We start from the raw sequence: 13431 nt of genomic DNA on the forward strand, positions 1-13431 counted from the left end.
GAAAGTTGAATCCTTACTCGGAAGGTTGATCCAATACGAAAAAATATTTGGTACGAAATATGTGAAACATTATCTCACCGGTTTGATCAAGCATTATCTCAGTCGTTTGATTAACGATTATCTCAGTTGTCCGATCATGATCAGATGGTTGAGATAGTCGTTCAGTATGTTTTGTACCAAATGGTTTTTTCGGTTGATCGGATGGATGAGATAGTCGTTTGTCAGTGTCCTCGCTCTATTTATGTTTCACTTGGAGCGTTTTTACAAGTATAAAATGAAGAGACACTCTAGTCACTACGATTCACCCACCTTGCTTTGTGTGCTTGAAGCTTTTCTGCAATATCAATTACTGCCCCTTCCTCTTGAACTTGGTATTCTCAATGAACTTGCACACTCAAGTTACCCAAAACAGGCTTGAAAGAGTTGGCTGGCTGTCTCAATTGCATCTGTCTTCCCCTATTCGAGTTCTTCAATTTTTTCCTCTCTACATCTGTGTAGTATTTTAAGACTTTGCAATTGTAAAATTATCTTTCGATTTCTGAACCATTACATATATCTTATTTAAGATTTCCTAAAATAAATTGCTTGACAAACACAAAAGTTGAGGTTTTAAACATTGCATTTCTCTGAAATTTCACGATAGATACTAATAATTCAGGAGGGAAAGTGGTTCCAAAAACGTTAATTCAGTAGGGAAAGTGGTTCCAAAAACGTTAATGCACTATGTAAATAGAGAGTGAAAGTGAATTGCACAGGTAATTTATTTTCACTCGTTTAAGTGAAAAAAACGAGTGAAAGTGTCGTCGTTTCATTCGATGCTCAACGTTGAGAATAAACTAATTCAGTTGGATTTTAATGGAAATAGTCATATTATTTTATTTATTTATTTTTTATATTCATGACTTTTAATATTATATTAAATTACTAATTTAAGAGCGATAATTAAAATATCATAAAATTAAAAAAATGATCAAGTATCTAGACTAAACATTTTTGTTTAAGTATTTTATTTTTTATAATGAATTAAATTAATATTTTTATTGTTATTTTTAATTATTTTATTAATTTAGATAAACAAAAATCTATCTTATTTTATTAATAAAATACCCTATTTTTTATATTTAATATTTTAATAGTATATTAAATTATTAATTTAAGAGTGATAATTTAGATATTATAAAAGTAAGAATTTGATTACGGCATTATAAAAGTAACTATGATTGTTTAGGTGTATTATTTTTAATATTTAATTAATTTAAAATTTAATTTAAAAAATTAAATTATTTATCTTATTTTAATTAAAAAGTTAAATAAAACTAATTCATTTTCAATCCCCCCGAGTCCAACAGAGTTGATCTGCGTTACAACTCGTCAAACTGTCCGAGGCAATTTTTTTGTTTTAGCTTTTAAGCTTTGGCAATTGGCGGGGAAAAGCTTGTACTTTTTCTTATTCCCATTTGCCAGCAGATATCTCAATTCAGAATTCATCAGACAACAAGGTGTGGTATTCCTCTCAGTCTCATTTTCTCTTTCTTCTAGTCGTCGAGCTTCTGTACGGCAATTTGTTCGCTTATAACTGACCTCTCGAAAATGCTTAGGTCAAGCAGGCGACAGTAAATTCACTCTCACAAACCGTTTTTCGGCCTCAAAGTTCGACAATGGATATTCCTTCTCCGGTGGCTGATACATCACTCCGGCGTTCGGTTAGTAACAGCACCCAATTCTCTTCTTCTGACTTTTTATCTTATTTTTACTTCAGTACCTTCTTCATTTCCGTGGTTTGACATCATTGGTCTGAGCATAACTGCAGAAAAGGCAGAGGGGGCGACCTAGTGCATCTGAAGGGGTTTCTGCCAAGATGAACAAGTCCAAAGAAAAGCTCGATGACGCGCGCAATGCCGCTGAGGAGAGCCCAAACGAATCCGAAAAGGATTCTGAGAGATCTGATGATTTCGAGGAAGTTGAGAGAAGACCTAAGAAGAAAGTAAATGCAGCAACAAGTCTACGTAAAACCACAGAACAGAGTCTGATTGGTACGTTTTTTCGTGTGTATTTACTTTGTAAACTATAAATCTTGACGGCCCACTGGTGGCTTACTTTGAGCATATTTTGTCTAGAAATTATAAAAGGTAATGGGAAGCTCATACCAAATGCTGTGAAGGCCTGGGTGGAAAGATACGAAGACAATTCAAAATCCGCTACAGTTGAACTTCTTACTACACTTTTCGAGGTAAAAGGTTATATTCTACTTTTTCCAAATTGCAACTGCTGCTGTTGCATATGCGCCTTTGAGGGATTATGCAAACTAACTGCTATTCATTCACAGTCATGCGGAGCTAAATATCAACTTGATGAAGCTTCTCTTGATGAAACCAGTGTGGACGATGTGGTCCTTGTGCTAGTGGGTCTGGCAAAGAATGTATCCTTCCTTCTTGCTTATGTTGGAGTCCCTTTATTTTCAATTTTTTTTTGCTATTACTACGTTTTTTTGGTAAAAATGCTTGTAATACTGTAGTAAAGCTACTAGTATTGATCAATTATATATAATAGCTGTCTCCTTTTTATCCTGCAATTGACTCTAGTGAACCATTTTCGTCAGTTAAAAAATTGTCTTTACTTTTACCATTTTATCAAATGTTTAGAGAGTCATCTTAATTGTAAATTCTAATTTATTCTAAGATACCATGTAAGCTTATTGGCTCGTTTAAGATAAGGCAAACCTTTTACATGAAATTGCATTGCATCTTTTGGAAGGGTCCATTTACTAATGACTTTTAAAAAAAAAAGGTGAACATCCCTAAATATTTGTCCCCTGTGCTGCTTGGATCCCATGAAAGATGAACTGTATATGCCACCGAAGTTATGACAGTGAATGGCAGAGTTTTACAACTCAATAAACAAGGTGGCCTTGTGAAAGAGAACACTGACAGATGTTGAGGGGGGGGGGGGGTGTACCGAAGTTATGACAGTGAATGGCAGAGTTTTACAACTCAATAAACAAGGTGGCCTTGTGAAAGAGAACACTGACAGATGTTGGGTGGTGGAGAGGGGAGGGGAATATTATTCAGTCATGTGATCTGGAAGAGAGGATCTGGATTCTTCTCACTAGTAGGTGAAACTTGGAAGATCAGTATCATTAATCAGTCATGTGATCTGGGATTGTATGCATTTTCCTGCTGGCCCATCAAAGTGATGGTTTTGATTTTCTATTAGTGTGCTTGTTCTTTGACCAGATTTGAGTTTTAACAAATTTATCATTGTGTAGTGCCTTAAATTCTGTCATATGCAAAATATTGAAATCATATTTGATGTTTCTTTAGCTTTTTCTTTGACTTGTTTGATAATACAGGGGGAAGTTGATGACTGGTATACTTCCAAAAGTAAGGAATATAAGAACTTCAAGGAAAACCTTTCATCATTCTGGGATAATCTGGTTATTGAATGCCAAAATGGGCCGCTCTTTGACCAAATTTTGTTTGAGAAATGCATGGATTATGTTATTGCATTATCGTGGTAAGTTAGGTGTTTCTCATTCCTGTTGCTGTTTAATTAATTAAACATTTTTTTCTAATCTAAATCTTGCTACATATGGGATGCAGCACTCCACCCAGAGTTTATCGTGTGGTGGGTTCAATTGTGGGTCTCCAGCTTGTTACTTCTTTTATAACCGTTGCTAAAGCACTTGCTGGGCAGCGTGAAACTACCCAGAGACAGTTGACTGCTGAGAAAAAGAAAAGACATGATGGACCTCGTTTGGAGTCACTTAGCAACAGGTTATCTGCAACGCATGAGAAGATAACTGCAGCAGAGGAGATGATGCGCAAAATATACTCTGGGTACAGAAAACCATGGATGTTATATTAGTGTGTGTTGACACAGATATTAAATAAAAAATGTGTGCATTCCTCTTCCTATTCTGAACCATGAAGTAACATTTGCCCTTTTGAAGGTTATTCATGCACCGGTACCGTGATATCGATCCAGATATTCGACAGATGAGCATCAAAGCCCTTGGTGTGTGGATAGTGTCATATCCATCACTATTCTTGCAGGATATGTACTTAAAATACCTTGGTTGGACTCTTAATGACAAAGTAACATTTTTTCATCTAACTACTTTTGTTTTTCTAAGTCTACCTTATCCCATCTGACATGCTAGTTTGTCTAACTGCTTCTAAAGGTTGCAGCTGTCAGAAAAACTTCAATCTTTGCCCTTCAAAATCTTTATGAAGTGGATGACATTGTCCCATCACTTGGCCTTTTCACTGAAAGGTTTTGTAATAGAATGGTTGAGCTTGCTGATGATATTGATGTTTCTGTGGCAGTTTCTGCTATAGGACTTCTCAAGCAATTATTAAGGTAATCAATTCATCTTTTACATATTATGAAGTATCACTTTTGAAGCTTTTGTTTTCCAGAAAACTGTTGAACTAGGTTTTAGTGATGAATGATTGTCTTTTATGGTATTGGCAGGCATGAGCTTCTTGCAGAGGATGAGTTAGGTCCTCTATATGATCTACTTATTGATGAACCGCCAGCAATTAGGCGGGCAATAGGAGAACTTGTTTATGAACATTTGATAGCCCAAAAATTTGCTAGCTCTCAATCAGGGTCGAGAGGTACACAAAATTTTTGGTCAAACTTAAAGTTGGTTATATCAGTTTTAACATTATCTGAAATTGGGAATGAATCATATTTCTGAATTCTTTCAAAAAATTAAATATATTATCTGAAGTAGGGAATGTATTTTAGGTGAAGACAATGAAGCTTCTGAAGTTCATTTGGCTAGACTACTGCAAATACTAAGAGAGTTTTCAAAAGATCCAATACTTAGTGCTTATGTCATTGATGATGTCTGGGATGATATGAAAGCCATGAAGGTAAGATGAGAGATCGATTCCTGATACTTGTTAGTCATTTTCTTCTTCATTTTCATCGTCATCTTCTTCTTTTATTATCATCATCATCATTAATATTAGATATTATTTAACATATTATTGTTAATTTTATATTAATATCTTATTTCAAATACTGCTGCGGTAATGCTACTTCTACTTCAACCTAAAAAAATAATTGGTCTTATATTGGTTCAGAAAAACACACTCAATTTAGTCATTCTGGTAATAGTTGTCTGTAGAGAACGGTAATCTGTTATCTCTTTTCAGATGTAATATATGAGATAACCATTTTTTCCACTCATATAAAACTATTTTCCTTGAAATTGTGAGAACAGGAAAGGAAATTTTGCATGGCTGTATGAATGCAACTGGAAAGGGGAAATAGAGGGATTAGTTAGTCTTTAATATCAGTTTTAGTGAATGGTATTTTTTATCATTTTTCATAGGTATTGGGATATGTTAAAGTTGGATTGTGGTCCATCCTAAAATGACTAACTGAAGTTGGGAGGTCTTTTCTCATGTAATAAGTACATGATTTTTCTAACTCTGGGTCAATAAGATACATGGTTGTCCACTAAGTGAGATAGCCTCATGCTTGGCAAGTCGTGTTGCATTTGGCTGGCTTCATAATGAGTTACTCATTTTAGTCCCTAGGTGATATAGAGATGGCATTCTGGTATCTCTTCTCAGATGTCATATTTGAACTCACCGTTTTTTCCAAATATAGAACTATTTTCTTTAAAAGCATGAGAACTGGAAAAGAAATTTAGCAATCCTCAGATTTCCACTCTTGACTCTAAAGAGGAATCTAGAAGCCTCTCTTCCTCAGAAGTAACTCAGAGATACGCCCTTCAAGGGCAAATGCAATCCTTCGCTCATAGTGAGCTTGTGCACTGGAAGCAGCGTGCAAGATTTAAATGGCTCGTTGAGGGGGATGCCAATACTAAATTCTTCCATGCAGTCGCCTCTGCTCGGAGAAGAGCCAACCTCATTACCGCACTCAGCGTCAATGATGAGAGTACCTCGGATTGATCCCTTATTTCAGACTCACTGGTGAACTTTTTTGTAGAATTATACTCCGATGGCCAACTAGTTCGCCCTTTCTTCGAAAGGGTTCATCTTAGGTTATTCCTTCGGCCGCAGCTAGTCTCTCGAGCTCCCTTTCTCTAGTAAGGAAATTGAAAAAGCAGCTTGGGGTCTTCCTTTGGATCGTGCTCCGGGTCCGGATGGTTTCAATGGGGAATTTTATCGCCGATGCTGGCCCTTCATCAGACACGATATTGCCTGCATGGTCCACTTGTTCTATCAGCATGGCATCAGAGCTTCATTTATTGCCCTCATCCCTAAAAAAGAAGGGGCATGAATTCTTTCTGACTTTCGGTCGATCAGCCTCACCACCAGTGCTTACAAGGTGCTTGCACGCCTCCTTGCCAATCGCCTCAGGGCGGTTCTCCCTATAGCCATCCATCATGACCAGAGTGCTTTTATCAAGGGAAGAAATATATTAGACTCGGCCATGACATGTCACGAGCTCATCCACCATTTTAAGGCTTTAAAGCTTCCCAGATTCATCCTAAAGCTAGATTTTGAGAAAACCTTTGACAGAGTTAATTGGAAGCTTTTGGATACTCTCCTGGGGAAGATGGGATTCGGGGAAAAATGGTGCTTTTGGATTCAAAGTTGCATCTCCTTTGCAAGCTACTCTGTTCTTCTCAATGGAACGGCTTGCGGTTATTTTAAGGGATCCAGGGGAATCAGGCAGGGAGACCCCCTTTCCCATTTGCTCTTTAATATGGTAGCAGAATACCTATCATCTTTGATCTATTCGGCCAAAAACCTGGGTTGGCTCCTCCCCACGACGGACTGTGCAGCCTTTGATGTGCCAATTCTTCAGTTTGCAGACGATACAATTTGCTTTGGGGTTGGTACTATGGATCAGGTCCGAAAACTGCGTGTTGTATTGGGACTATTTGAACTGGCTTCTGGTCAGAACATTAACTAAAAGAAAACCACCTTCCTAGGCTATCATATTGACACACTTGTACTTTAGGGAATGGCTGACTATTTGGGGTGCTCAGTGGGAAACTTGCCAGCTACATATCTTGGACTACCACTCTTTGACTCTCGGCCTTCGGCAATACTTTGGTCCCCCCTTATTGAAAAATCTGAGAAGAGACTAGCTACTTGGAGGGGCAAACTTTTATCTATGGTTGGGCGGCTCACTCTCCTCAAGTCTTATTTGGTAGGGCTGCCAAACTATTTATTATCATTCATGCACTGTTTGGCCTCAGTTTGCAACAGGATTGACGCCATCTGTCGATGTTTTCTCTGGAGAGAATTAGAGGACACTTTCAGATACCATATGGTGAGTTGGAAGGATATTTGCATGCCTTGAAATCGGGGTGGTTTAGGCATTTGGCCTACGAAGGAGATGAACAATGCCCTTTTGCTCAAATGGATCAGGAGCTTCAACATCAAGCATAACAGCCTAAGGGGTGAAATGGTCAGGTTCGATCTTCAACCTTTTGGTGTCTGGTGGAGGGAGGATAGCGCTACTTGGCTCCTATCCCCGATATGGAAATCAATTCAAAAGCTCCTCCCAATATTCAGAGATGCAACTTCCTTTCACACAAGCAATGGAAGGACCCTCCTCTTTTGGTCGGATGAATGGTGTGGCCCTCGCCCCCTCTCCGAGGATTTCCCGGGGCTCTCTAGAGTGGCGAGGGACCTCTCTTGCTCAGTGGCTGATTCTTGGAGAGATCGCTCATGGAGTCTTAGGTTTCATCAGGGATTAAATGATGAGGAAACTACTGCTTTTTGCTCTCTTCTCTCTAGACTCAGCAGCACTACTATTCGTGAGCATGCAGTTGATAAACTGACATGGAAGCCTAGCATTAATGGCCGATTCACAGTTCCATCCGCCTACTCTCACATTTGAAAACAAGATTACAACATGCATGAGCACAAGGCAAACCTGACATGGAAGCTCTCAGTGCCTAATAAAATCAAATTCTTTGTGTGGACGGCCATCAGGGAACATATCCTCACCTCTGACAACCTCCATAAAAGAGGTTACACCGCCCCCGAGCGCACTTGCTCCCTTTGTAGTGTGTGATGTGACAGTCCAGCATGTTCTCTTACATTACGACTTTTCATGGCAAGTCTGGATGAAGATATTTCAGAAGATTGGTCTTCAAATGGGGCTACATCAGGACCTTTTTGGCACCTTTAAGATGGTTATGGGGATACACCTTTCTAAGCCGGGCAAGATAATTCTCATGGCATGCCTTGCACATGTCCCATGGTGTATATGGCTAGAGCGAAACAACCGGAGATTCAACTCCAAGGCAAGCAACTCGGATAATGTAGCTTCTCAAGCAGTGAGCCTTATCTCGAGCTGGCTACATTCTAGGAAGGAGTTTGCTTCTCTATCGGGTGTCTCCCTTCGAGAAAATTAGGGTTTGATAGCGCACATGGCGGGCCCCCGTAGGAATCCGGTTATGGCCACCTGGGATCCTCCCCCTTACGACTACATCAAACTCAATTTGATGGCAGTGCTTTAGGCTGTCTTGGGCCGACTGGAGCTGGTGGTGTTTTCAGAGACTGCAGTGGAGACCCTATTCCATGCTATCTAGAGCCGGTGGGTATTGTTGATTCAAATACTGCTGAAGTGAGTGCTCTTCTGTTCGGCCTCCAAATCTTTAAAGAGCGGCTCCATGGCAAGCTGATTATTGAAGGCGATTCAAAGACTGTCATCAGTTGGTGTTCAAAAGAAAGCTCCCCTCCTTGGCGCTACTGGCCAATCACTGATTGTATTGCTGACATAGTGTCATCCATTCATTGTAATTGGAACCTCGTTCCTAGATCAACCAATTCTTTGGCTGATAAATTGGCAAAATTCAGAACCTCCCAACAATCTCTCTTTGTTTGGGAAGGCTTCCCCTTGTGTAATCTGCTCGTTTGAGCTCTCTTAATAAAATTCAGCATCATTTCAAAAAAATAATTTTTTTAGCAAATCTGTATGAATGCAGTGTGGTAGAGGAAATAGAGCAAATGGTTAAGTCTGTAATATCACTTTTAATAAAAGGTATTTTTTGTTCTTTTTTTTTGAGAATGTTGATTTCATTAAAGCCAAGCAGCAAGCAAAACTGATTAAGAAGGGGTGATCACAACAATGAGACATTGATGTTCTATTGTTTTAGCTGAGATGTCAACGAGATTATTGGCATGTCTGCTAACTTGGGACCATTTAAAACAACATGAATTCCAAGGTCACAAATCTCTTAATAAACTTTCCAGTGCCTTCGAGGAGGCCATGAAGAGACTTTATGCACCAGCTCATCACTGCCTTGGAATTTCCTTCCGCCTCCAAAGGCTCAGAAAAATGACTGTGGTAGAGCTTTAATCCCTGCTAGACTTCAATGATTTTTGCTGAGTTTGTCATTTTTCATGTTGGTAGTGATATGCTAAAGTTGGATCAAGGTCCATCTAAAATGATAGCAGAAGTTGGAAAGTCTCTTCTCATGTAGTAAGTAAATGATGTTTCTAGTTCTAGGTCTATGTTGGTGTGATGGTCCTAGGATTAAGTACCTATGCCTTCCGCTCCTAACAGGCCGGTCTTTTGGGATGTATTGGCTAGGTGCTTAACATTTGGTATCAGAGCGGACCACCTTGGACGACTCTTCCTCTCCAGTGGATGGGCGTACAACCATTGAAGACCTTCGAACAGAGCTTCAGACGGAGTTCCAGAAGTTTCGGGAGACCATGCTCCAGCTTTTCAACTCTTTGGGTTCAAGGGAGGTTCCCCGTCTGGGCAGTGGCTCAAGCTCTGCGGAATACCCCAACCCTCGACTCCCGCCTACGCCTCCTATGTGTCCTGCTCAGACCCCTCCAGGGAGCTTTCACGGCAACAGCAACACAAATGTACCTCTGCTCTAGTTTATCCAACTTCACGGGCCCCGCGATATTCCTCTGCACACAACTCCTCAAATCCGTCTTCAGTTTGGAGCATCTATTGCTCGGATTTCTGCTAGTCCGGGCAGTACCGCAGAAACCAAATCAGAGAAATCTGCGGAGCACGACATCAGAGAGCCCTCTGTCTCTTCCGCGGCGGTGACTTCCGAAAGTGGGGACTCAACATGCCTGACATCGGAGGGATCCTCCACACATACTTCGTCGGCCAAACAGGAAGGGGATTGGCCATCAAACCATTTCTCACTGGACGCCATGCGTCTTCCCGCACCGAAGTAGCCTGAAATCGTGGCGCTCCCTGTCTCGGAACAACTCCCTGACTTTCCGAAATCAGGCTGCGGCCATCCCAATTTATGGAACTCGGCGGGTATTCCACCACACCTGTTTCCCGGGACGCCATCCCACTTCTTCCGACAGCGCAACCCAAGGCACTGGATGCTTTGGCAGCTTATGGGCCACGAATTCCGCCGGAACGGACCAACGAGCGCCCGCATTTTTGCCATGTCAGCACCGGTTTGCCGATGTTCGCCATCGGCCACAGGCAAACGACAACGTGCAACCCCCCAAACCCAGAGCTTTCGATTTCGAAATTGAATTCGTGGCCCTGGCGGAAGCAGAGAGGGCTCGCCTCGCAGATTTCGAATTAAACTGGCTTCACCAAGATGAGGCCCCTGTTTGTGGTGTTGTAAACGGCCTTCACTTCGTGGTTGCTAGGCCCAAAATCAGGTATGCAATTGCCGTTCCACCCTTTCTTACAGTGGTGCGTGCATCAATTTTGATGTTCCGTGAAGCAGCGCATCGGACCAATTTTGCTGGACTTCGGGGCCGTTTGTATGCAATGCGTGATGGAAAATTTTGGGGTTTTCTGGCAACGGTACAGCAAATGCATTGGATGAGAAATTTTATTCCGGTTGATGGGAACAAAACCAGTGCATTTGTTCTTGTTCATTCTTGGATGTTGAAAATTTTTTTGTGGCCTCATTATGATGTTGGGGCTGCACTCGGCCGTAGCGTCTCTGTTTCATTCATGGCATTTCCGGCACTGGAGACCAATGGCTGCCGGACAAACATGTTCATTTATAAGGCACCTGTAGTGACGTTCCATGGGGTGAACCTGCACTGGCAGACCCTGATTAACAGCGCAGATGATGAGCAACTGAGCGCATTGGGTTCTGAGTTTGGTCTAATTACTTCACGAAAGGTTTTTGCAGTGCACTTGATACTTGTGTTGCGTGGTCTATATGCTATCATTATTAGGATTGAGATTTCTGCTCCAAGCCTTGCTGTTTCCCTTCCGAGTGGGGATCTGCCTGCTCAAGCTGGTTCTCTCGCACCATCTTTGGAAGAGAGTGGTAACGCATTGCCTACAACAGGTCTGCCAGTTCTTGCACATGTTGGCAAGGAGCCGATGGACCTACTGATTAGTGTGACTAGTATTAAGGTTGAGAAGATTTTCAAAGAACCTGATTGGGAAACTGATGCTGAACAGTTTGAGGAAGCCACAACTGACCGATGCTTTTCCATATATGGTGGCCCTGAACCACTTGAGGAATTGAACGCACTGTCCAACCATTATAGTCTTTTATTCCATCGGAGGAACACCAAATTCTCATCAGGTCTGAAGTCATTTTATGATGCCCCCGTTAAGCAAGTTAGGCAAATTTTTAGCTTGCATACTGAAATGAATGCTTACATTGTGGATCACATTCTCGGCTTATTGTGCTCACATTCTCGGCTTGGGCTGTGGCTGTTTGATTTATCTGTTATGCAACTAATGCCGGATTTAGTCCCTGAATCCAATCGATGTGTTGTGGAAGGAGTCCAATACTTCCTTCACTCCCTGCTGGATTTGATGCATTACTTCATGGGTATAATTATTTCAAACCCTCCGGAATTCAATAAGCTGGTCATCATCTCATTTTAATCGGCGACGCTCGCAGGGATTCTCTACACTATCCATCGTATGCTGCCATCTCCAGCTTTTGTGTTGCAGGCTCGTCGTTTACCACGATGCTCTACTTTTGTCATCCAACGGGCTGACACAGCTACCGCGGTTGACTCTTGTGCCTGGATCCAGACATCGGCACGGACAAGCAGACCTACCTTTGAGCTTGAGGGCAAGCTCGTTCTCCAGGAGGGGAGTAATGTTATGGCTAGAGTAGCAGGTAGAAGTAGGACTTTGGTGGGGTCAATTTCAAATAAGGTTAAGGGTTGGGTGTAATATAATTTTATGTTATGAGTGTGGGCCACGTCATGGCTTGGGAAGTGTTAGGGTCATGGCTTGGGAAATGTATGTCTTGGAAAATGTTAGCGTCAAGGCTTGGGAAGGGTATGTCTTGAGAAGTGTAAGCATCATGGCCTTCTTGTTATAAGGAGGGCGCCAGTCTGTATGGAAGGAAGCATTAATCAAATTAGCTGTTAGTCAATCGGATTCTCCCTTTGAGCTCCAGGGTGAGCTTCCCTTCACAAGCTCAGTTATCTTCACGTTTTCCGATCGGAAACAAGGAGGAGAACGTCTGGTGGATGATCCATGGAACTGGGACATAACATTTGGTATTAGAGTAGGCGCTATGTCCCGCGTTCGAGTCCCCACGCGTGCAGGAGGACCACACGCCCCTGGCGTTGGGCTGTAAGGGATTATGGGATCCTGACCCGGCTCTCGTTGCTGTGTTAGTGCCGCTGTGGTTGTTGGCTCGGGCGGATGGGGTGTACTGTTATGGTCCTGGAGTTAAGTACCTATGCCTTCTGCTCCTAACAGGCCGGTCTTTTGGGATGTATTGGCTAGGTGCTTAACAGTTGGACTATTATGAGAGGATACATGGTTTTCAACTCACTGAGATTGCCCCATGGCTTGTCTCATAATGAGACAGGGGGTTTAATTTGAATCCAATATATTTTGGTCCCAACATAGTAGAGTAGTCTATGACAACTATGAGATTCATATTTGATGCTTTGCAATTTCAAGTCAACCACTAATACCCTTGAATTATCACCGATAAGATGTTCCAAGGTTTGCATCTAGGAAAGTTTAGAAAAACTATAAACTACTAGTCTCACAATTAATATTAGATAATCCATACTAATGGTTAAATTGAAGTCTTTTAATTGATCAAATACAATGTGTCATTTAGTTACAACTCCAAGGCCATGTTTCATCTTTTTTCCACTTTTCGCATTGCCATTCAGTTCTTTGTCGGGGATGGCTCTAGTCTGCGTTTTTGGACGGATTGGTGGTCGGGCGATGGCTCTCTTGCCTTGTTTTATCCACCTCTGCTTCAGCTCACCACCAGTCGTGACTTTTCTGTCTCTGACGCTTGGTGGAATGGCTCATGGAATCTTTGCATTAGATGTGCTCTTACTGATGAGGAAGCCATTCTGTTTGTGGCTTGATTGATAGTCTTGGTAGTGTTATTGTCTGCCATCAGACGGCGAACTAGATGATCTGGCTCCATGATGACAACAGGCGATTCTCAGTCTCCTCGGCCTACGACCATCTTATGGGATAGACTCGGTTGGCTGCCCCCCACCCAGTAGCTTTTATTTGGAGCTTCTCGGCCTCGCC

At 41.6% G+C, this 13431-nt stretch overlaps 1 protein-coding gene across 1 annotated transcript in view; it reads left to right on the forward strand.

Annotated features, from left to right (window-relative positions):
* Positions 1 to 1446: 1446 nt before the first annotated feature.
* The window catches only part of LOC137960030 (sister-chromatid cohesion protein 3), a 35367-nt gene continuing 23382 nt past the window's right edge, over positions 1447 to 13431 (forward strand). The window contains 11 exon segments of the mRNA XM_068807484.1: positions 1447 to 1499; positions 1599 to 1703; positions 1811 to 2033; positions 2118 to 2230; positions 2327 to 2419; positions 3350 to 3513; positions 3600 to 3836; positions 3950 to 4094; positions 4181 to 4359; positions 4474 to 4619; positions 4753 to 4880. Coding sequence (XP_068663585.1) covers positions 1659 to 1703; positions 1811 to 2033; positions 2118 to 2230; positions 2327 to 2419; positions 3350 to 3513; positions 3600 to 3836; positions 3950 to 4094; positions 4181 to 4359; positions 4474 to 4619; positions 4753 to 4880 — 1473 coding nt within the window. The 5' untranslated portion in view covers positions 1447 to 1499; positions 1599 to 1658.

Source organism: Aristolochia californica, unplaced genomic scaffold, assembly GCF_029961685.1.
Source record: "Aristolochia californica isolate CCGP_79_NKW_82.1479 unplaced genomic scaffold, dmAriCali1.0.hap1 SCAF_3, whole genome shotgun sequence".
In the NCBI taxonomy this organism is placed as follows: Eukaryota; Viridiplantae; Streptophyta; class Magnoliopsida; order Piperales; family Aristolochiaceae; genus Aristolochia; species Aristolochia californica.